The sequence below is a fragment of the Orbicella faveolata genome, unplaced genomic scaffold, assembly GCF_042242905.1.
Source record: "Orbicella faveolata isolate gen_17 unplaced genomic scaffold, um_ofav_v1 contig_3, whole genome shotgun sequence".
NCBI classification, from domain to species: domain Eukaryota; kingdom Metazoa; phylum Cnidaria; class Anthozoa; order Scleractinia; family Merulinidae; genus Orbicella; species Orbicella faveolata.
In genome coordinates this window covers 19,986,049-20,010,751 of record NW_028301558.1, presented here as the reverse complement: position 1 = coordinate 20,010,751, position 24,703 = coordinate 19,986,049, and the positions used below count along the sequence as shown (strand labels likewise).

General features: G+C 39.1%; 1 protein-coding gene across 2 annotated transcripts; it reads left to right on the top strand.

The window, feature by feature from the left end:
- The first annotated feature begins 719 nt into the window (after positions 1 to 719).
- On the top strand, positions 720 to 24,446 carry LOC110061551 (uncharacterized). Of its 2 annotated transcripts, XM_020768383.2 has the most exons (4): positions 720 to 2,104; positions 5,839 to 5,979; positions 10,072 to 10,772; positions 19,889 to 24,446. In XM_020768383.2, the coding sequence occupies exons 3-4, from the start codon at positions 10,094 to 10,096 to the stop codon at positions 23,188 to 23,190; spliced, it is 3,981 nt and encodes a 1,326-aa protein (XP_020624042.2). In that variant the 5' UTR covers positions 720 to 2,104; positions 5,839 to 5,979; positions 10,072 to 10,093; the 3' UTR covers positions 23,191 to 24,446. The 2 variants fall into 2 exon arrangements, with proteins under 2 accessions (XP_020624042.2, XP_020624041.2); XM_020768382.2 differs by lacking the exons at positions 720 to 2,104; positions 5,839 to 5,979 and having other exon boundaries at positions 10,043 to 10,772.
- The last annotated feature ends 257 nt before the right edge of the window (positions 24,447 to 24,703 follow it).

The following is a 24,703-nucleotide window of genomic DNA, read 5'->3' as shown; positions in this document are numbered from 1 at the left end:
TTAAACCTGTATTAAGCGGACACCTTCGGGAAATGAGCTATTTGTCTAATTAGCTTCTATACACAGAGATGTTCGTACGAAAATCTATTCAATTTAGATCATTGTGGCAGTAAAATATTGAGTACTTGTGTCAAAAAGAACAATGTGAAAAACTTGCTGATAAAAATTAAAATTAATCACTCCGTAAGGAAGTCGTTTCAGCCTGCCTTCAGATTGCAGATCGAGCATAGTTTGAACTTCGCTACGACTGCGAAAGCTTAATGCATTGGTCAGCGGATTCGATCACAAAAAGACTGACAGGAATCGACGGAAGGAAGGGAGGAAGGAAGGATGGTGTGAATCTCACATCCATACCTACAACATGGATTTTCCAAGTTAAAAACGAAAACAGACATAATTACCTTTTTGTGTGAGATACCTGTGGTGTCCCGCACTATATATTGTCATCGGCTCGTGTCAGTTAATGCAAAGAAGTATCCCACACATGTACCCTTTGGGTGCCTATTTTTTGGACAGGGGGTATATTTTAAGTCTTTTAACTTCTACTTCGTTTTCCCACATTTTCTGTCTCGTTGCTGTTGTTATTGTCGTTTTGGCAATGTCATTTAGGGCCTTCACAGACTGTAGACAAATATTTGTTATCGAGATCTAAATGTTGTCGGCTACTAATTGTGTCCGATGCGAGCATTCCGCACAGTGTTAGTTGTCGATAAATAAGTCAGGCCAGCGAGAGCTTGAGAAATAACGTCCACTGCGCATGCTCAAAATGCAATAGACATGCTTAGATGTGTGCATTTAGTTGTCGATAGCAAATAGTTGTCGACAACTAAATGTCTAGTCTATGAAGGCCCTTACTCCGTAAAAAATAAAATCTTAATTTAAGATTTTTCCTCTTACCTCAGCACCAGAACAGTAGCTGACAACTTTAAAATCGGCTTTTGTTCTGGTGCTGAGGTAAGACAAAAAATCTTAAATTCATATTTTAGTTTTTATTCAGTAGAAAGCTTCAGAACGGCTGAACATGGTAGTGATCAATTATGGTAATGGTTAGGAAATATTTTTATTTTATGCAATATCTCTGTTATGTTTGATGGATTGCGGTCAGTGATTTTTAGCTATTTTTAGGCGAGAAAGACTAAGAACTCATTTTTCTAAATCCAGTTGTAAGACCTAAAATGACTTGGGTTGATTCCCACTTTCGACTTCTTGAATCGCCGACAGGCCAAATATACGATAAAGTTCCCAGTCTTGGCAGAGAAGAGGCCTAATGAGGTTTTAATGGACTAAGACCCTATTTGCTAGGGAAATGAGCTACTGTATGTTTTACTGACTGTAACTAATGCAGCAGCAACAATTTTAGGACGTACAGGGGTTTATTTCTTGTCGACTCATTGCCAGTGGCTTCTAAGATAAAAATGCACAAACATGTTACATAAACAGCGGAGCGACTAATTGCAACATTGGAAATAACATTGGAAATACGAGACATGATGAAAGTCGACATTTACCTGACGATTTGGGAATTCGGCGAAACAGCATAAATGAACGTAACGCTACATGTTAAGCGAGCGAATCTTATGCCATTTGCATGACTCCCGCCAAAGTCAAACTATTTAAATCAAATTCAACCTTTCTTTGCAGAACCGAGCAGATAACGACTGGAAGCGACACTTCAAGACCATTCATCATAATTAATTGAGGGCATTACAGTACAACAGTGGCAAACACAACTTCTTTTTCAGAATGTTTCAGTACCTAGTAAACCACTAAGCGATGAATATTCCATGGAAGCCTAAAATACGACATGAAAAGCTAACTATTCATACATTTTTTCGTATAAAAACTCGCCACGTCCACCGTATTTCTTTAGGATTATTTGAACCAATCAGCCTGTTCGTATGAATGGACCAATCAGCAAGGGTGTTAGTTCAGTCTTGGCTAGGGTATTCTCCCGCCCGCCACTTAGAAAAGTCGAGAAGGCCCTCGGCACGAAATCTCTTTTACGAACGCCCGAACCTCTGCGGAGAAGAGGGTTGAGAGTAGTGACATGAGTGTTGTACACGTACTAGAGTTCGATCACAGAGGTAAATGGACGACTCTATTTGTAAGTAGACGACTTTATTTGTAAGCAATTGCTAACTGGTTAGTCGAAATCCATGTCTCTTATAGCTCATGGTATAACCTAGCGTTGCCGATTTCTGTAGTTGTCTGTATGGGTTCAACTGTTTGTCTTGACTCATGATCGGTGCTTTATTAAATGAGTTCATTGAGCGACGCGCCAACTGATAGAACAACGGTTATACTAAAAGACGCTGATGCCAATAAAACAAGTATTAAAATATAACCATTCCTATTCCGTTCAGTGAAAACAGCGTGTCTACATGAAAGGTTCTGCAGTTGTCCCTTCAACCAGCCATGACCAATTTTCGCTTCATCTGCCCAGTGTTTTTAAGTCGATATCAAGAGCGCTGTCGGATGTTACTGATTGAAGGCGATGAGTTCCTCTTTGGTTGAGTTTTTGTAGGACAAAATGCCTGAAATTTCTTTCTTTTCCTATTTTTGGCGGTTAAATTTCTAGTACGTTATGCAACGTTAGCAGGATAATGCAGTAAATACATTACTGTATGGCGGGAAATAGAAGCGCATTATCCGACTACTTGTTTGCCAAGGGCAATATTCTTTGAAGTTAATTCTTAAATGTGCGTCAGTTTCAGATTGTGTGTGCAGAGCATTCAGTTCATCGAAAGAATCAGTTTTAATCGAGATCGCAAACAAAACTGTAAATGTAAAATAGTCTGGACCGTTATTGACCGTTGTTATTTCCCACAATAGCAGACAGTCGCGAAACGAAACTTAACCAAAATAACCATAAAAAAAGACAGGCCTTTCTTTTACCATATTGCTGGCATTAATTTATTTGGGGTAAGAAAAGAAGAAATCACAGAAGGAATAAAAGCCGGCAAGGCAAGCAAAACAAAACCGCCCTCCCCCCTCCCTTACCTCAAGGTCTGGATCCGCCACTTTATACTGTCCAAGTTGATAAATAGCTAAGTCCTAAGCGTGTAGTTTGTCAACTGGTTTATTTAGATATTTATATACTCATAAATTAAATTTTACTTTTTTTTACTTTTTACTCTTAAATTTTATTTTCAGTGAAAATAGCGCATTTATTTCGTCGACGACTAAATCAAGGTGTAAGATTCAGCGATATGGCGTTTGTTCAGCCATGACCACTTTTCGTTTCATTTGGTTATTTTTTTCCAGTCGACTTCAAGAACGCAATCTAATTTGATAAAGTGAAGGCAACGAGGTCTTCTGTTTCGACACTTCTAACGAGAAAATCTCTGAAAGTTAATGTTTCTTGTTAATTAATCTAGTTTTTTTTTTGGCGGTTAAATTTTTAATACGTTATGCAACATAAGCACGGAAATGGGCAAAAATGTGAAAATGCCCTCATAATCTGCGCCTTATTTATTAAACAATGACTGATAAAACAGTGGTTATGCTGATTCCAAACGAGTGTTAAAATGTAACCATCGCTTTTCCGTTTAGTGAAAACAGCGTGTTTACATGATCATATGAAGGGTTTCAGTTGTTCCTTAAATCAGCCATGACTGACCAATTTTCGGTTCATCTGGCCAGTGTTTTTAAGTCGACTTCGAGAGCGCTGTCGGATGTTACTGATTGAAGGCGATGAGTTCCTCTTTGGCTGAGTTTTTGTAGGACAAAATGCCTGAAATGTCATTCTTTTTAATTAATCTAGTTCCTATTTTTGGCAGTTTAATTGCTAGTACATTATGTAACGTTAGCATGATAATGCATTATAATGTATTTTAAATACATTACTTTATGGCGGGAAATAGAGGTGTATTCTGCGATTACTTGTTTGCCAAGGGCAATATTCTTTGTAGTTTATTCTTAGGATTTGTTTCAGTTTTAGTGTGCAGATCAGAGAAATCAGGTAATCGAAAGAATCAGTTTAGTGATCGCAAAATTGTAAGTGTTAAATCGTCTGGACCGTTATTAACCGTTGTTATTTCCCGCAATAGCAGACAATCGCGAAGCGAAACCCCATAAAAAAGAAAGGCCTTTATTTTAACGTATTGCTGGCATTCATTTACAGATAGAGTAAAATGAGATGGGAAATATTCTGATTTCGTTTTAAAAAGCGTGTCTGTTGATGTAGTAAAATAATAACGGATGATTATGCATGATTAATAATGATTAGTCTATGAACTACGGGATGGTAATTAAAACATTCAAGGAAAAGAAGACAAAATCAGCCGGGTTCCAAGAACAATAAAACATTTGCTGTTTTCGTAGAAAGCAGTGCTTTAATTACAATATATAGCTGTCTACTATACTGGTCTGTACTGTCCACGTTGATAAATAGCTAAGTCCTAAGGGTGTATTTTGTCAACTGGTTTAGATATTTGTATACTCATCTTCAGAGTTCAATTAAGTTTTGTTCACCACTTTCTCTCCTTCGCAGAAGCTTAAAGTGGGAAAGATCCGCTGACCTTTTCATTTCTTCGCCTTCAGTCACAGCGCGAAACGGATCTCTATAACGAACCACTGTTTTATCAGTTATCGTTTGATAAATAAAGTGCAGATTTTGAGCGCATTTTCGTGCTAGTGTTGCATAACGTAGTACAAATTTTAAGGCCAAAAATAGAAAGTAGACTAATTAACAAAAAACATTAAATTTCAGAGATTTTCTCCTAGAAAACACTCAAAAAGGAAGACCTCGTAACCTTCACTGAATTTATCAAATTAGATTGCTTTCTTAAAGTCGACTGGAAAACATTAACCAGATTAAACGAAAAGTGGTCATGGCTGAACAAACGCCATGTTGCTGAAATCTTGCATATTAATTTAGCCGTCGACAAAATATATGCGCTACTATATGAAGGATTTCAGTGATATGGTTCGGCGGCTGTTCCTTCAATCAGCCATGACCAATTTTCGGTTCATCTGGTTAGTGTTCAGTTTAAGTCAATTTCAAGGGCGCAGTCGGATTTCATTGATTGAAGACGATGAGTTCCTCCTTTGTTGAGTTTTTAGGAGAAAATGTCTGAAATTTCTTTCTTTTTAATTAATTTAGTTCCTATTTTTGGCGGTTAAATTTCTAGTACGTCATGCAAAGTTAGCACCATAATGCATGTTAATGTATTTTAGAATGCATCACTATATGGCGGGAAATAGAGGTGTATTCTCCGATTACTCTTCTGCGCTTGCCAAGCTAGGGCAATGTGTAGTTTATTCTTAGGATGTGTTTCAGTTTTAGATGTGTTCAGAGCAATCAGTCTACCGAGAGAATCAGTTCAGTGATTGCAAACAAAACTTTAAGTGTACAATCGTCTGGACCGTTATTGACAGTTGTTATTTCCTGCAGATAATCGTGAGGCGAAACTTAACTAAAATGTCCGGTACCCATAAAAAAAGAAAGACCTTTATTTTAATTAACATGCATATTGCTGGAGATAGAGTGAAAAGGGATGTGAAATATTTTGATATGTTAAAATATTGAGGCGTGATTATACGTGATTAACCATGATTAGTCTATGAACTACGTGTTGCAACTATTTCAATCAATTAATTAAGACATTCAAGGAAAAGTAAACAAAATCAGGGGGTTTCCAAGAACAGAGAAGCATTTGCTCCTTTCTGTAGAAAGTAGCTCTTTTAAAATTACAATATACTGTCTACTTTACTGTCCAAGTTGATAATTAGTTAAGTCTTAGGCGCGTATTTTGTCAACTGGTTTACGTAGATATTTCTGTACTAATCTTCAGTGTTCAATAAATGTTCAGTCGCCTCTCTCTCTTTTCTCCGCAGAAGCTTAAAGTGGAAAAACTCCGCTGACCTTTTCACTTCTGCGCCTTCAGTCACATTAGGGGATCTCTATAACGAACCCTCGAACCTCTACAGAGAAGAGAGAGTTGACACGAGTGTTGTACAAGAGTTCCATTGCAGAAAGTAAGTGGACTTTTTTATTTGTAAGTATACAAAATCCACGTCTCTTATAGCTCATGATGCAATTTAGTGTTGCGAGTTCTGTAGTTGTCTGTATGGGCTCACTGTTTGTATTAACTCATGATCGGTAACTGACTTAACCAAACGAAGCGCCAACTGATAGAGCAGTGGTTATACGGCAAATCACTGATATAAGTGAAACGAGTGTTATGACATACGATCGGTTTTCCTTTCAGTGGAAATAGTACATTTATTTCGTGGACGGCTAAATTAATATACAAGATTTTAGCGATATAGCGTTTGTTCAGCCATGACCGCTTTTCGTGTTATCTGGTTAATATTTTCCAGTCCACGTCAAGAACGCAATCTAATTTGATAAAGTGAAGGCAATGAGCTCTTCTCTTTCGACACTGCAGTTCTAAGGAGAAAATTTCTGAAATTTAATGGTTCTTTTAATTATCTAGTTTCTATTTTGCGGTTAAATTTGTAATACGTTATGCAACATTAGCTCGAAAATGCGCGAAAATAGTATGAAAATGCGCTCATGATCCGTGCTTTATTTATTAAACAATAACTGATAAACAGTGGTAATGCTGATGCCAAACAAGTATTGAAATATAACCATCGCTATTCCGTTCAGCAAAAACAGCGTGTCTATATGAAGGGTTTCAGTTGTTCCTTCAATCAGCCATGGCCAATTTTTGGTTCATCTGGTCAGTGTTCTTGCAATTTAAGTCGATTTCAAGAACGCAATCAGATTCATTGATTGAAAGGGAACGAGTTGCTCTTTTGTTGAGTTTTTAGGAAAAAATGCCTGAATTAATTTAGTTCCTATTTTTGGCGGTTAAATTGCTGGTACGTTATGCAACGTTAGCACGATAATGCATTTTAATGTATTTTAAATACATTACTTCATGGCGGGAAATAGAGGTGTATTCTCCGATTACTTGTTTGCCAAGGGCAATATTTTTTGTAGTTTATTCTTAGGATGTGCTTCAGTTTTAGGTGTGTGTAGAGAAATCAGATTATCGAAAGAATCAGTTTAGTGATCGCAAACAAAACTGTAAATGTAAAATCGTCTGGACCATTAATTGACCGTTGTTATTTCTCACGATAGCAGACAATCGCGAAGCGAAACCCCATAAAAAAGAAAGGCCTTTATTTAACAATGGTTATGCTGATGCCAATAAAACGAGTATTGAAATATAACCATCGCTATTCCGTTCAGTGAAAACAGCCTGTCTATGTGAAGGATTTCGGCGACATGGCGTTCGGCGGTTGTTCCTTCAATCAGCCATGACAAATTTTTCGGTCCATAAGGTTAATCAAGTCGACTTCAAAAACGTAGTCTGATTTCTTTGATGGAAGGCAACGAAGTCTTCTTCTTTTGAGTTTTTAAGGAGAAAATTTCTGGAATTTAAAGTTTCCTTTTGATTAGCATAGGTAATCGCGTGAATGCAAGTGCAATCGATCAAGGATTTACACTACGGTGATATTTGAAAATTATCTCAAAATTGCATGAGCCTTTACTGAGGCGAGTGTAATCTGAAAGAATTTTCAAATATCACGTGTTGTGTAAATTATTAATACCTCATTCTTCCTACTATTGCTCATTTTAATAATATTGAGTATGTCGATGTAGATATAGATGTAGACTCATGAAATCACGAACGTGCGCGCGTTAATTTGCACTGCAGTGCAAATTTAAAAGAGTTAACGATAAATTGCCTTGCTCTCAACCAATCATTGTGAAGTAATTTTTTCAAATAATAAATTTGGTTTCTATTTTTGGCCGTTAAAATTGTGATGCGCTATGCAACATTAGCACAATAATTAATGCCTTGACTCAAGTTGTGCGCTTCATTAATTAAACAAGGTGCCAACCGATAAAACAGTACATAGTTACTAACTACGAACACTGTTTATATAGCAAATCAATCGATCAATCCTTTATTTGGTAACGTAGGAAAGTAGGACAATGATGCCAATTAAACGAGAATTAAGATATAAAGATTACTTTTCCTCTCCGTGAAAACAGTGTAGTTATTTCTTTGACAACCTAATGAATGTAGGATTTCAACAACGTGGTTGTTCCTTCAATAACCAGCCGTTACTAATTTTCGGTTCATCTGGTGTCTCCAGTTAATGTGTTTGAGTCAATTCCAAAAAAGCAGTCGGATGTCTTTGATCGATAGCAATGAGGTCTTCCTTTCTGGAGTTTTTTTAGTAGAAAATTTCTGAAATCCAATGTTTCTTTTTGATTAATTTAATTTCTACTTTTGGCGGTTTAATTTGTAATACGTCATGCAATGTTAGCACGATAACGTATTAAATACATTACTGTATGGCGGGAAATAGAAGCGAGAACTCCGATTTTATTACCTGTTTTTTAGTTAGCAAAGTGCAATGCTTTATAGTTTACTCTTAGGATCTGCTTCAGTTTTAGATGTGTGTAGGACTATCGGTTCATCAAAAGATTAGTTTAGTGATCGCAAACAATACCGGAGTCGTAGAATCGTCTGGACTGTTATTTTCTGCAACAGCAGACAGTCGTGAAGCAAAACTAATGCATCAGTCAATTTAAATTACAGACACTCGACCCCCGGGACATGACGGCGAATTTGGCATTTACTCTTTCAAAAACCGCTAATTTTCATTCTTCATTATTACAGCGGATTACATAATTCAATAACAGAATAATTTTATATCATAGCTAGCAGAGCCGTGCAATTAATACTTAGCATACGTAAGCGTGTAGCGTTTATCAAAGAGATTCCATGTTGTCGTGTGTCTGTTCGGTAATAGATTATAGATGAGGTCAAAATGTGGTAAGAACAAAAAAGTGGCGAACGAGCCCAAAAGGCGAATGTGACACTTTTGATCGAAAGGCCAGCTTCACTAACTCACCGCGACAATAAATTTACCTCGATCAAATTCAAGTTGTTAAAAAATTTCTCAAACTTCATCCAGCTGGTAACCATGTTATGTATATATCAGAAAAATGGAATTAAAAATAGGGATCGCCGTGCTCGTTTTTGCACAACATGGATAGTCTTTTTAGCAACTTTGCTGCCGACTAGGTTGTCATTACTTAACCTTAGTTAGTAGAAAGGGGCACTAGAAATTCTAAGAAAAGCACTTATTGGATTAGTTTATTAGGGAAGTTAAACAAAATAGGCCCTGAACTTACATTTTAAACCATGTTAACTAAACAGGAGTTACGATTATACTACAAACTTAAGAATTTTCTGCGTGCTCACCTACCCAGCACTACCTAAACACGGGTTCTTTAGAGCATTAAAATCAAAATATTTATAAGTAGAATTTTAAACTTTTCTTCAAATCGAGACATATTGTAAATAACCTTGTGTAATTTAAATTCATGCATTAAAAAGTGGGGGTCACCGTGCTCGTTTAAGAGAAAACGAGCATTTATTTCGCGGTCGAGCTTAGCTTGAGGGAAATCTCTTACGTTGTATTCGTGCACGCGCTTATGTGCGCGCGCTAATGACGCGAAAATCGCGCGCAGTAGGGATGCCCAATGCAATACTGACGAATCACCTTAAAACGCTGAGTGTCTCCCTTGTCCTCCTACGCAGCCCAATAGTTTCTTTAGAGTCTAGTATTGATCCCAGACGTTTGTTGGAATCGCTTTTTTTTTCAGGCTGTTACACGCGCCTTTGGTTTCAGATACTTATTCAAAAATGGTGATCACGTGATGACAATCGTCTCTTGGCTACAGTTTGCCGCACGCTGTCGTAAATTTCTCAAAAGTACCAAGTTCAAAGTAAATCTTATCCTTGCGATGGATTTTGCAACTGTCGAACAATTCTCTGTAACATAGCTTGAATTTTATCTTGCTAGAAAGTGTGAAAAGCTGCAACCAACTTGTAAACAAACTGTAAAGCAGCTTCCCCGAGGAGAGATTCACTCATCACACGATCATGAAACTCGTCATCACGTGATCACTTTTTTCAATCACGTGAATGAAACCAACGGTGCGATCAACGGCCTGGAAAAAGCTGTTTCAGCAGACATCTGGGATTAATAGTAACACTTTCGTTTAATGTTTTTTTGTTGTTGTTGTTGGATTAGGAAACAAAACTGGTTTTTTCCAATGGCTTCTGCTCCACCGCCAGTGACATCCACCAAGGAAACAACCAACTTTGCAAGGCTGTGTCGTCTGCTGGTTGACGTTGGTTCCCAAGCCCTGAGGGATAAATTCGACAGTATCCATGCACCAGGAAATCTTCACACAGTTTTGGCAAGAAGTAAGACCACCATACAATCGCTAAGGAAAAAGAGAATCGTTAATCCAATGCAGTGGAGTAAACTGTACCCTGCCGTACCCTCTTCGCTATCATCGGCACACTTTGACATCACTGTAATAGTTGTCCTGCTGAGGAACATATGCGGATTGAAACCTCCAGTGACTGGTTGGGACAAACTTCCTTCTCCCGGAGACATAAGTTGTGAGGCTGACATTGTCCGTGTCAAGTATTTTAGAAACACCATTTATGGACATGCTGAGAAGGCGTCTGTGGATGATGTGACGTTCCAACAGTATTGGCATGACATCCGAGAAGCATTAGTGAGATTAGGAGGGGCCCAGTATGCAGTAGCTATCGACAAGCTCAAGACCGAATCCATGGACCCGGAACTTGAAGATGAGTTCATAGATCTTCTCAAGGAGTGGAAGAAGGACGATGACGACATAAAAGACAGGTTGTCAGAAGTGGAAACTGAGCTCAAGAAGGTGAAAGTGCAAGTTGACGCGATGATCCCTCCAAAGGAAGGTTAGTTTTGTCATATTTATGTTGTGCGGATCAACTACCCTACTTTGCATTGCAACTTAATATCCTCGCAACGACTGAAGGGTTTTTTGATTTCTCAGATCTAGCAGGCCGGAAAGAATAGCTATTTCCGGGTTGCCCTCTGCTTCTGCGTCAAAACGAGTCCTCATGCAAAACTGTCTATGTGCAAAACAGTTTGATTTGCATGAAATAAACGTGCAGGTGAAACACATTTTCATATGAATGAACACTCTTTAGTGCAGAAGCAAATGGGCAACTCGGAAATGGCCTATTGTCTCTCACTCTAGAAAAAATCTACAGGCGTTCTATAACGAATTCTGTTCTCCAATTGGCGATGCTAATCGCTAACTATCCTGTTGTAGAACGTGAATAGCCTTGCGGTGCTCGGTTGTTGACAAAATGGCGGTCATTTTGCATTTTTGAAGTGTCTGTGAAGAGGATTTAGATCATTACTAACGGAGGCGAATACAGGGAAGACAAACGTTTTGACGAAATTTGAAACAATTAGTTCCATACGAAACTCTACAAATTTCTCCGAATGATGCAGGCACGAAAAACCGTACAGACCTAAATCTTCGCGAGGTTGTTTTTATATCATTCTTCTATCATATCTCAGACTCTTGACTTAATTTATTGGATGGTTGCCGCCTTTATTTGTGATGGCATGACAGTGACACCAGCAATAGGAAAGACGAAATTTGAGATAACTCTGGTGATATACATAGGAGAGCAAGAATCAAGTAGTTCAAGCTATCTCATACACCTACAGACAGTCTGAAAAGCAGGTCAAGCTACAACCACAACATTTTCAGCTTACCTGGAAGGTCACACCTATCTATTGCTCTAAAATTTCCTCTATCTTCTTCTGAATCTGCCTGTCATTCAGGGGGAGAGAATTTCGTGTGCCAATAATCTTGACAGGCTCTCCTTGCACTGTTTGAATTCTAATCTCTTTTGAAGGTGCAAGTTTATTGCTTTGTTTCTTCCCTTCACTAAGGCAGACTTTAAACTTCACAGCTTGAAAAGCCATCTGACTCCATCCGTCCTCGTTGCTCAGTGAAACGCATAAGGCCTCTACAGTCTTTCTCCCCAGCTGATGCGGTCTTGTGTCGCTTTCATTCCAGGTCAGATACATGGACTTAAGTTCTTTCTCCGCTGACCTTCTCCAAATTTGTCGTGGCCTTCCCCGTTTTCCTTGTCACAGAACAAACCTTCTTCGGCACCACTGCCGGAGTCCAATCCATGTTCATTTCCTTTGGCTCATGTCCACCATAATGCCCTCTTGTTTACAGCTATTTCGTGCGTCCGAGTTGGATATTTACAGTGGCCAGCTCATGAATTGTACAATGGGAGCATACCCAAAGACAAAAACCCTCAGCTTTTTAGCTGACCCACTGAATCTGATTCTTCAGCCTTCATGAAGGACTTCAAGAAAGACATAAACCTCACCAATCGCCGCCCCCTAACCATACTACTGAGTCCCTGTGACGCCATCTCAATGGGCACGACCAAGAGTGAAGCAAACGTACGGTCAGTCTCAACGGGCTGCTACTTGTAGTGGAATAACCTAAAGAGAGCCACATCTGAAACGCATCATGTTACCCGCTACCTGTCCACTCTGTCTCCACGCTGCTCTGTCTCTGGCTACAGTTCTCATCTCGCTCCATGTCCACTCTAGCCATTCCCTGGGTAGAGTTCAGACAAAGAATGACCCTATCACTATCTCGCGCAGATGAAGCTCGTGAGCATGTACAGCACTGCAGTAATCTAAGGGAAAGAAAACCCTGACCGAAAACCGACCTCCTTCAGGTCTTGAAGGTTAGGCATCTGGCTAATCATCCGCTCCTAGAAAACATTTGTGATTACCGAAACCGTAAGCACTCTAGCGAAACGCATCATAGTAGTTTTTTAATAAACTGGACGCCCTCGCGGTAATGTAGAAGAACTCCCGAACTGAAAAAGAACAATTATGTGTTACTAAGCCATAAGCGTTACTAGGTTCAGGCCAGATTGCATGTAGATCTCTCTTCGAACGTCTGTATCTCTGGATGGTATTCCAAACCATAGAGGCATTTTCTACACAAACCAGAAACCCGGCATTACAGCTTCCAACCCATTCTCTACTACAAAGGTTGTTAAAGATGATTTTTCCTTACAAATTATATCAATTAATATTGGCTAGAACTTTTGAAGACTCTTGGTGAAGTGCTTCCGTTTCATCCCCTTTTCTTTTTTTTATCGTCGAACACACTCTGCCCTCTACCCCGTCGGGATCACCACCTTGTAGTGTTGGGGCGGATTTCATATCTGTATTACCCTTAGAGCTATGCCTTTGAGAGTTCTAAACCCCTGGTAGGGTCACCCATGCCGGACAGGTCGAAAGGCAGAGGCCAGACGAAGAGTGGTCCCCTGGTCCTCCAGGTTGGGGGTTAGGTGTAAGGCGTAAGACGCTCCTTGATGTCAAAGTTATGGGGGAGCGAGTATTGAATCTGATTATCTCCTAGTGACTGGAAAATTTAGAATGAAGCTTGCTGCGAAGAGGCTAGTAGGAGGCACCTGCCGGAAAAGATTCAATACAGCTAAACTGGAGGATATGGGGTTGCGAGAAGAGGTCACAGTGACACTAAAGAACAAATTGAAGTTTTTACAGATGAGGATGTAGATGATCAGGATGTAAATACAAGATGGCAGCACAGCAAGAGAACCTTTGTGGGTACCTTTGTGCCACCTATCCGCTATCTGCCAGCTCCATCTTCACCTCTCTCTCTCTCTCTCTCTCTCTCTCTAGACGTAAAGTTTGCACTTTTGTAACCTTGTTGTCTCCATGCCTGCCAACTTTCTACTTCTAAATTTTAAAACTTTTTTTTACATTCTTCAGTGGGCTACTAATGCGGTGATGCTAATATAAAAAGATCTTTGTGAATCGTTTAAACCTCAGTGATTTATTAACATTTTACCGTCTAAAAGGTTACAAAAGCGCCCTATGCAAGGGTAAGGGTTCTTTTTTGGGTTTTTTTTGTAAAAATTGTTGCAGTCGATGGGTAGATGGATGCATAAACTGTCCATTACCATTCTCTCGCTTACCCTCGTCAATTAAAAGTGGTTGTTTCGGCCTTCCAAAAATTTGTAGGCTGAACATTACACTTTCATGTCGAGTTCATGTTTCACGTTTTATGAAAACCCCTAAATTTGACAAACAAAAGTTCGAAACACAATTTCTCAGCCTCTATTAAACCAAATGTTACGAAATTTTCGGAGCAGTTACCTATATCACTGTACTTCTAAACCTATAAATTTAATCTTCTTCCGTTGAATTCTTGTTGGAAAAAAATGTCTTTCATATGTAGCCGGTATAGTACTTTTTGCGGGGTACCGAAGTGCCCGTTTTGCAAGATATTCCGTTGGCGAGAGATTCTTGGTTATTTTTAGTGAAACATCAAATGCTTCGGTGAGCAATAGGTGTTAGATGAAACCATTTATTGCCGAAAATTTCAACTCACTAGTGTAAAAGGAAACCGCACAGGAGCGAATCTTTATTCTTTTAACCCGCATTTAGGCACGCGGTATGGGGTAATGTATACCACATCGAAACATTTTGTGGCAACCTTACATCATCATCACTGCATTACTGTGATAAACAACTGAATACAGAAAGGATAAATCTTTGCTTTCATGGTTGGATGGTCAATTTTGGGCCTATTCTGCCAGACTTACAGACGAAATGGCTTTGAACTGTTTCCTTGCGTATATGGCATTTTTTTCTGCTTGAAAGGTCGATTTTTTCCACCTCTCTGAAAGGTAAGTTGAACCTTTTCCAACAAGAGTAAGACAACAACAAGGCAGACGAATAGAAAATAAAAGAGAGCTGAGGAAAGTATGTGACAACAAATAATAATAGGTGAGGGGCTTCAAAAACAAATTATGAGCACGCGCAAAAATAAAATTCCCTCTTGTTGTACTTTTAATAAATGCAAATGAAAATCTTGAATTCCAGTACGTGAGATAATTCAAACGATTTTCATAAGCCCTTTTTATCTTGTTATTCATGGTACGTCTGCCTTGTTCTTATTTTTGCGTATACTGAGCACAATTGCAAGTTGGTCAATGTGATCACAACACTATTAATTAACACTGATATCGCAAGGGCCATTGTAAGCTGATGACAATTCTACGAAGAAAATTAATGTGTATGGGCGGCAACATAAACGTGGAAAGAAATATCTTTTAAAAAATAAGGATTTTGTATTGTACTGTCATAAAGCGTTACACGACGGAAATTTTAGAATACGAGAAAAGTTTAGAAGACACTAGCCGCATGGAGTGTTTTCTATACTTCTCAAGTGTGCTCAAATAACAAGAGCGTTTTTGTGGCGGCAAAATACATGGCTTTTTATTACATTAATACTTTACTCACAATAATTCAATACATAAGTAAATAGTATGTACATTGAGAAATAAAATTAATTGAAAGTAAATAATATGTAAACTGAGAAAGAAAATTAATTGAAAGTATAAAATCAATTGCGCATACCGAGGCCCTGAAAAGCACTCTGTCGAATATAAGAGGACTAACAAACCGACTACACAATAATTATTCCAGAAGAGCTTGTGTTGGGAAATAGAAACACAGAGTTGTTAAGAAAAAAGACTATTTCAAACACTGAAAGTCGTACCGCTGATAAAGTTTCAAAACCCGGCGCAAAAAAAGAAAATAATCAAGTTGGCTGATCTACCGCACAAAGCCTTGGGATGTCCTAACTACCAAGATCTAATATTCGGTGCTACATGTATTGTACCCATATACATAATGACGATTTCTTTTAAGTTTCCTTCATTTAGCATGACACTTCCTGCTGAGCGAGGTAGAGATCTGCACTGTTGGTGAAAAAATATACATATATAGCTATAGCTGTTTTAAAGAGGGCGTTCTCTCTGATACCCACACCCTACCTAGGCAGTAAAGTTTTAGGTGCGTGGCTAACGTAAGGCATTGCAGGTACTCATCATTAATAACATACAAAAATTATGAAATGAATACGTTATCTTTTTAGTAGAATAGTATGTATACATTAAGTATTAAGCTTAAAAAAGGAAAACTAATTTTTAAACCCTTGGTATTATTTTGCAAATCTTGACCCGTTACAGTGGTACATGGCACATGGCAGTGTCATTGAGTATTTTGTAGCGTTCTGAGTTTATCTTGAACGGGCATAGATAGTATGCCTAGAATCTTCTACAAGATAAGGTGGTCACGTGTTCGAGGTGACGTAAGCTCATGCCATTTGTTTGGAGAGCTTTCACATTTGAGCCTTTCTATGGGTATTTCTGAAAGAATCTAAGACGAAGCGGTTTTCATTGAGTTAATTATTTATTCGGCTGTTACTTACAATGACTACGCTGTTTTGCAATAATTTTAATCCAAAAACGAGAATTTGCTTTAAAATATCAAAAATATGTAAAAATATTGCAACGAAAACGAAGTCTGAGGGTACCCATGGGGAGGCTCATTTTTGTTCCGCCAAAAAACTAGATAACATATCAATAAAAAAAATAAATAAATAAACAGCAACAACAACAAAAAAGGTAAATAAATAATTTTGTTATCCCAATTTCTGGAACGAAAATGCTGCTTTTTTTTTCCGGAATAATTGCAAAAAAACAACAACAAACAAATGGTCTGCCACGAGAATCATGGGAAGGTTACGTAAGCTCTTGTCATCCACGTGCAGTCTGCCTGCGGTGAAGAGACAAGCTGTGACGAAACCGTGCCACAAAGGTGGGCTCTCTCTAACAAAAGAAAAACTAAGTATAAACGAACCCGAGAAAACACGCAACAACTACCTAAGTCTCAAGCATTTATTATAACAATTACACTAAAATAACATTATACTTTAAATAGGGTAACTAACAATAATACAATAAGCTAAATAATTAACCTTAATTTATTTACAAGAATATAATAAACAAGCTAAATACTTCAGTACACTTAATCTATTTACAAGAATATTCCTTTAAAAAAAAAAGGCGTTTCCGTAGTTCAGTTCAGTTCACCTTGCGTCTGAAGTCCTTGTCCATGAACTTGACCCCAACAACGTTCCACCAACACATGACACACACAACGAACCAATTCAAACTCCCGTTTATTACTCCCACCTTTCAACTTACTTCTTCCGATTACGTCTTCACTCAGTCCGGTATATTTCAACTTGACTTCTCCGACTTACTCCAGCTGTCCGGTTTACAACGGCCGACTTCGACAGAACTTTACGCTTGTCCTTCGATTGCTTCGACCAGCTATTTAGCACTCACATTCCCCGGCAAATGGCTCTTTGTCGTGAATTTAGGAATGGTTTACTGATGGCTTCTCAGTAATGAAAATGTGCTTCCGGACGTGTTCCTGCCACTTTCTAGCCTCGCTCGTAACTACACTTCAACCTGCTTCTTCTACACACAGAAAAACCTCTCAACACGTATCACCCCAAAAACCCTAAATATGTAAACGCAAGGTGTTACAATCAAAGAAAGGAAAAGAAAACTATTGGTCAAGGACCAACCACAAAAGCACCGAACAGAACTGGTTACACAATGAAAGAATACAAATCACACAATCGAGCGTTACGGAATAAACACGATTCCAAACAAGCCGTTCCCATGGGATGTAATTAAGCATTCCATGACACCTACACCAAAACTATTATTACGGAATAAATATGATTCTAAACATGCTGTTCCTATGGGATGTAATTAAGCATTCCATGACACCTACACCAAAACTATTGTTACGGAACAAATATGATTCTAAACATGCTGTTCCTATGGGATGTAATTAAGCATTCCATGACACAAGCATCAGTTGTTGAAGGTAAGCGTCTTCTGTAAAGATCAATGTACTAACCGTAACCTATAACTTAAATATCAATTCTTGTATTAAATGATATATGTCTTGTTTTTCGTTAAGTGATCTAAACTGTGTCGTGTCGGCTAAATTACCGGAAATATTCAATCTGCATGCATGCGCAACTTTCAAAAAAGCTTTTGGCCATAAATAAACTTTTTTTTTTTCAAAAAAAATTGCCCAACCCCCTCCAAAATTTAATGGTCCATTCCTAAAAACTGGTAAGACTGTCATTCAAGGGGTTCCATTTGCTGTAAAGCAATAGAAGTGTTTGCGGAAAAATTCTCAGTTTAAGTAGAAGTTAAGGTTTTCATTATATCGAATATTTTCAACATTACCAAAAGTACAAATTTAAAAAGAAATGAAAGGGACTTAAGTGCCCTTTTTGTTACAAAAGTGCCTTACTAGGTTACAAAAGTGCCTTACAAAAGTTACCGAAGTGCCTCATGAGGTTACAAAAGTGCCTTGTAGGTGACCAAAGTGCCCTATGGGTTACGAAAGTGCCCCTTAAATGTTACAAAAGTGCCTGAAAATGTTACAAAAGTGCCCTTGACTCTAGCTCTCTCTCTCTCTCTCTCTCTCTCTCTCTCTCTCTCTCTCTCTCTCTCTCTCTCTCTCTCTCTCCTCTCCAACTCCTCATAACGTGGAACAAAAATCATATACGATTTTCTCAAACTAATCTAGCTTCCCCTCAATAGAACCGAACAGGGTCGCCTCAAATACCAGAAAAAAACTTCTTCCAGGTTGATTGGTCATCCATCTTTGGCAACTTGGTGCGCTTTATAGAACGTCTTGTTCCACCGCAGGTTGCTGTTACTGTCTGTGAACTGCTCCATAATCCGTCAGCGTTACCTTGAGCATTAAGCTCCCTGTTGTTCGGTACCTCTGTGCTGCTAGCCTAGTACCTACTTTCGGGTTGTCAGTCTTCTTTCTGACTCTGCGTCAGCCAGGCTCTCCTAGCTTTCCATAACTAAAGCCGTGAACCAGCATAGAGTGCTCATACATCTAGACCTGAAACAAGGTATACTTTCCTGGGTTTTGCAACCAATGCGTCGGTCGTATAATGTGGGGAACGTTCTGCTGTTATTCAGAATACTAAAATATCTCACAAGTTAGAAGAATAAAAGTCGCGTCCGAAAGTCACCGATAGTTTTCAAAGAGGGTCTAACACATTATCAGGTTAAAACGAGGCGACACTGGTGCCATGCAAGACGAACAATAACGCAGGGTCTTAGTTTCGAGGTTTCATACTTATGTAAGTCGTAAGTCTCGTAAGTCTCTCGTGAATAGGACTTATATGACTTATTTGTCGAAAAACTTAATCAATTGAAAGGAAGGCTCTGGGAAGAGAACGGATGAAGCCAAAAAACGCGTTAATGAAATCTTAGCAAACAAAAAGTTGATTTATAAGCATTTTTGACCAGATCAAAATGCTTGTTGGAAAATTTGTATCAAGCCGAGACTAACCGAGGGCGGTTTCATTCAAGCTTTGTTTGCCCCCTAACAGATAACATTTACACCAGGCAAACAAATAAGTGTCTTAAATAACGATATATACATTATCGAATGCTTTATTGCATTCATGAAGCCAGAAATTTGATTTCATCCATTCTATCTAAACTCACCATGACAGGCTACGACGGCGTTTTCTTATTTCCTAACGTGCAATCCTAAACTGAATGCCTTGAATGGTAAAAGCATTGATGTCTTCACCTTACCACTCTAAGGGATACAAAATTCACAATCTACACTCTAAAAGAGACGACCAGCATCTCCATCCTTTCAGATGTCAACGCATGAGAGTCTTGCCCTCGGAACAATTAACAATTGAAGTGGCCTCCTTTTTTTTGTACTTCACTTGTATTTCTTGACAGTTGTTAGGTCATTACTTTGGTGTTGTAGTCAGTTTTAGAAAGGAACAGAATATCGTGACAAAATTACTCAAGCGAGGGGTCAAACCAGAATTAATGCATGTAGTGTTTTAGGACTGAAATTATTATCGGGGTGCTGAGGAAAGAACACAAAGTTTCAAGGACTCGGGGGTGTTATTGCTTTAAACTACTGGTCAATGATGTTTACAAATTTTAGTCCAAAAAAATCCTTTTATTTACCGGCCTTATGGGTGTGGATGTCGGTGTATTTGAGAGAACATTTAATCATGTTGTTAAGTGATAGTCACAAATTCTATTTATTTCGTTTCTAGAGACGTACTTTCCTACTGATATCGTGGAAAAAATTCGCCAAGGATGCAGAGAAGAGGAAGGCAAGCTGCAGTCCCCTCCGTGGTGTGAGGAGTTTAACTTTAACCTAGTAAATCTTTTCACCAGGCTAAAAATCGTTAAAAAGGACGGGAAAATCGGGCAAATCGGGCAAATCGACCATTTGACAGATATCTTCAGAGTAGACAAACATGGTCAGAAACCAAGGACTGTGCTAATTGAGGGAAAATCTGGCATGGGAAAGACGACCTACTGTCAGAAACTGGCCTACCACTGGGCTAGTAATCAAGAAGAATTGGAGAAGCTTTCACCCCAAATCCAGGTACTTCTGTCACTTAAATGTGGAGAGATCTCATCAGACATTTGGAAAGCAATCGACTCTCAACTTCTTCCTGAGGATGTTGACGAGCAATCTAAGGAAATGTTCTTTAAGTTTATCCAAGAAAATCAGTCCAAAGTTTTGTTGATACTCGATGGACTTGACGACATGTCTCCAGATAACCTGCAGATGATTTCCCAGCTGGTTAAAAGAGAATTGCCACGATGCTACTTCCTTCTTACCGCCGAAAGAGCAACAGCACTGAAAGTTAGAGAGTGCTGTGGTACTTGGCTGGAGATACTGGGATTCACTGAAGAAGATGGAAAGAAATTCATCTGCGATTACTTTAAAGACCAGGAGAGTTTGGCTAAGAAGCTGCTCGACTTGTTGGACGAGTTTGACAACTTGCGGAAAGAATTGTTCCCCGGTAATCCCATATACACAGCACTCCTCTGTCTTCTTTGTAAAGACCTGAATGGTGTTTTCTCAACAAGCAGAACCCAGCTGTACACAGAAATGATACTTTGCGCCTTGAGAAGAAATGAAACCATAAAGGGGAAGTCGAGCAGCGATGAAGATCTGATTGAAGTCTACAAAGACCATCTCACTTCTCTGGGGCTCATAGCTTTTAAGCTCCAACGTAAAGGAGACTCCGACTCTGAGGAAGACGAAGGGACTTTAAACATAAAAGAGTTACCCGGGTTCACGTCAGCCCAGACTGTAAGAGGTACTTCGCGTCTGTGGTATGGGTTCCAGCAATATTTTGCAGGCTTCTTTCTCGCCTTTCAGATTCTCAGTGGCGAGATTGACCTAAATGCAAAAGTTGCTGATGAAAGCTATTTTGAACCACCGTTGAGACAAGTATATTTGTTCATGAGTGGAATTCTTAGCTTGAAATCGAAAGAAAAGGCCTTGGATCTTGTCAAAAGTATTTGCTCTCGCATAAATTCACTAGCACTTGGAAATGCTGAGGACATCGAAGAGCTCCAGATGCTTTTGCTGCTCGCTTTGGAGTGCTCAGAATACGCAGCTAGCGAACATAGAGATCATTATATTTTAACTTTAGGTTCCTCTCTCAAACTAGAATTTTTAGCCATTGGAAGACTTTCCTTTCCCCGTGATTATCACCAACCGCTGAAATCAAACGCATTCATCAAGTGGTTGGATGAGTACTCCACGTTCCGTACATGTCGCGACTGGTCTAACTTTGCCCGTCTTGTCGGGCCTTTTTCTGAGGCCCTCAAATACAATACCACTCTGGATTCTTTGCACTTGAGCGACACCTTTGGCAAAATCGGTCCCTTTGGGGCAGAGGCTTTCTCTGGCGCTTTGAAGGTCAACAGCAGTCTGACCAACCTGGATCTAAGGTCTAACCAGATTGGCGCCTCTGGTGCCCAAGCACTGTCTGACGCGCTTGAAGTGAATACTACTTTGACCAAGTTAGACCTAAGTGACAATGATATTACTGCATCAGGAACCAAGTTTCTTTCGAAGGCTATTAAACTCAACACTTCTTTAACCACTTTGAATTTATCCTATAACAAGGTTGGTGAACAAAGGCAAGGAAAATCTCTTTGTCCACAAGAGATTTCCATGACACTGATCTTACATCAAATCGGTCGCTGCACCCTTCCTGAGGCTTTGAAAAAGCTTGATGAATTTTCAACTGGGATGGTTGAAACTATGGACGACTATGGCTTATTTTCTCTCTCTGAGTCACTGAAAACAAACACCACTTTGACAAACCTGAATTTGAAGGATAATGAGATTGATTGTGTCGCTGCCTACTATCTCTCAGAAAGTCTTAAAACCAATGCCACTCTGACTACTCTGAATTTAAGTGGAAACAGACTTCTTTCTATCGGTTCCAAATGTCTTTCTTTGGCTCTTACAGCGAATGGCACCTTGACGTCCTTAAATGTGAGTGATACTAGGATTGATGCCCAAGCTCTGTCTGAGGCCCTTAAAGTCAACGCCGCGTTGACCAGCTTAGATTTAAGTAATAATGGGATTGGTGACAGTGGTGCCAAAGCTCTCTCTGACGTTCTTCAAGTTAATGCTACGTTGAAGAAGTTACGTTTAAGTTCGACTGAGATTGGTGCAGATGGTACCCAATACGTTTGCGAAGCCCTTACTCGCAACAACACCCTGACTTCTTTAGATTTCAGTTTTAATAAAATTGGGGGTGTAGGTGCACACTTCTTCTCTGAGGCCCTTAAGAGCAATAAGGCTCTAAATGATCTGAATATGAGGCACACCCAGGTTGATAAGCGTGGTGCTATCGATCTTTTTGATGCCCTTAAACAAAATACCACCTTATCGACTTTGGATTTGACTGGCCTTTGTGCTGTTTTCCCGTCCAAAGGATGCATCCATCTTCCTTTTTGTCAGTTATCAGATGCCCTTAAGGTCAACACCACCTTGTCTTGTTTGAGACTGGGTCAAAATGATTTGCGGCCACCTGATGCACAGGATTTCTTTACATCTCTAATGGACGATAAAACCTTGAAGGAACTCGACTTGGATAAAGCGAGGTCGCGTTTCAAAGTGCCACGAGAATTCCTTGCTAGCAATACAGCTTTGACTCATTTCAATTTGAGTTCCTGCCTGTGTGAAGACCCTTCTGCTCTGGCTTCTTTCTTTAAAGCTCTTACAGTCAACTCAACCTTGACTTGCTTGAAGCTGAAAGATGTCGAAATCATGGATTCCACCTGGAACAGGAGTAAGATTGGAGACTCCGAATGTGAGTTGATCTCCGAGACTCTGAAAGTTAATACCACCTTGACAGATTTGGATTTGTGTAACAACTGGATCGCTGATGATGGAATCCAGTGTATCATGGAGGCTCTGAAAGTTAACACCACCTTAAAATATTTGAATTTGAGTTGTCAGCGACGTATGTGTAGAAATGCATTCGATCCTCCATCTCTCAGGAACGTCAATACCAGTGTTTGTGTATTGTGGTAACTAATGAAACTTCCGCTCTAAAAGAGATCGCAAGTGTTTAGCAACATAACGCTAAGAAACGTTTTAAGCAATTAATTATGAACTGAAGTTTCATGATTGCGTGGTTTATAAGGAATCAATGTACAATGACAGCCAAAGCAAAACTGAAACACATCAATTTAAATTGATGTTAGAAGTTTGGACGTAGGAAGTTTATTACTCAGCAGCAAAACGGATTCTGGATAGCCAGCACTTTGCTTTTAATTAACTAGAAAAAGCTGTCATTTGCTACATCTTGCTTCGTAGTAGTCTTGACATAACTTTATCTGCTGAAGATTCAAAATAATTGTTTCTACTGGAAGTTAAACTCTTATTATTTCCAACGTCTATTAGATTTTGTTCAATCTTCGTTGCCTTACCAAATCGAGTCCTATTTAGGAATATATCTGTGTAGTTAGAAATGTGCAGTTAAAGCCTGCTTGCGTTAAGTATGGCAAAAAGACACCAACGAATCAAAGGCAATCGGTTACTAGGTGACTAAGTGGTATTCTTCCACGTTGTGATGTCTTAGAACGAAACTGTATTGGATAGACATGTGAATAAGGTCGGTGAAATTTTACATTCAGCTAGCTAACTGTAACTGAATGATACAATTTAAGGTTTGAAATGGCCCATTGCAACAAACGGTCACGACCGAAAATCCTCATACTGAACAGCAAACAAAAACAGCAGACACTAAACCGACAAAGTTACTTTAACCAGTTAAGCCTGAATGTTCTTTGTTTGGATGTCCGAGTACGTAGCTTGTCATCATGACATTGCCCAGGCTGTATTGTACCAAGTGAACGTTCGTTACAATGAAGAAGGCCCACTTGGTAGCTTTTAGGCCAAGGTCAAACGTCGAACTTGATATGAGACGAACTAAATTGAGCGAATTAATTTAAGTTCGACGTTTGACTCAGCTGGTGAGTTCGTCCAGCTGAATTTCAATCCTTCAACACGTTCCATCCGTCTGCTTTAAATCCGAATTAAGTACTACGTTTGACCCAACGAGAGAGCTCAAATTGCAGTTAAGTTTGTCTCATGAGGAGTTCATCGTTTGACCTGTGCCTTACTGTTTCGGTGAATTACCGTGTGTGTTATTGTTTGTATTTAGAACTAAGCGGTTTCCTAAGAAAATTAATGACAGCACAATGAAAACAACACTGAATATACCATTTAAAGTATTGTCAGAAACGTGATGTAAGTCTAATCTTGTAAAAAACGAAAACTAGACTTATTTGAGTAGTATAGGACGCTTATAGGGGCGGTAACCAATCAGAAGGCCGTGCATATCATTAAAAAAGGCTCTCGACCAATCAGAGGGCCGGATTTGCTCATGAATATATTCATGAGTTAGGGGGTTATCAAAATATGCGTCTGCAGTGACGTCACAGGTCAGCAGTCTTTTGCATCCCAGGTCACGCGCGTGCCCAAATAAGGTGATAGACAGGAAAATGAGTTTTCAAAGATGATTTTTTATTGATTTTACAGG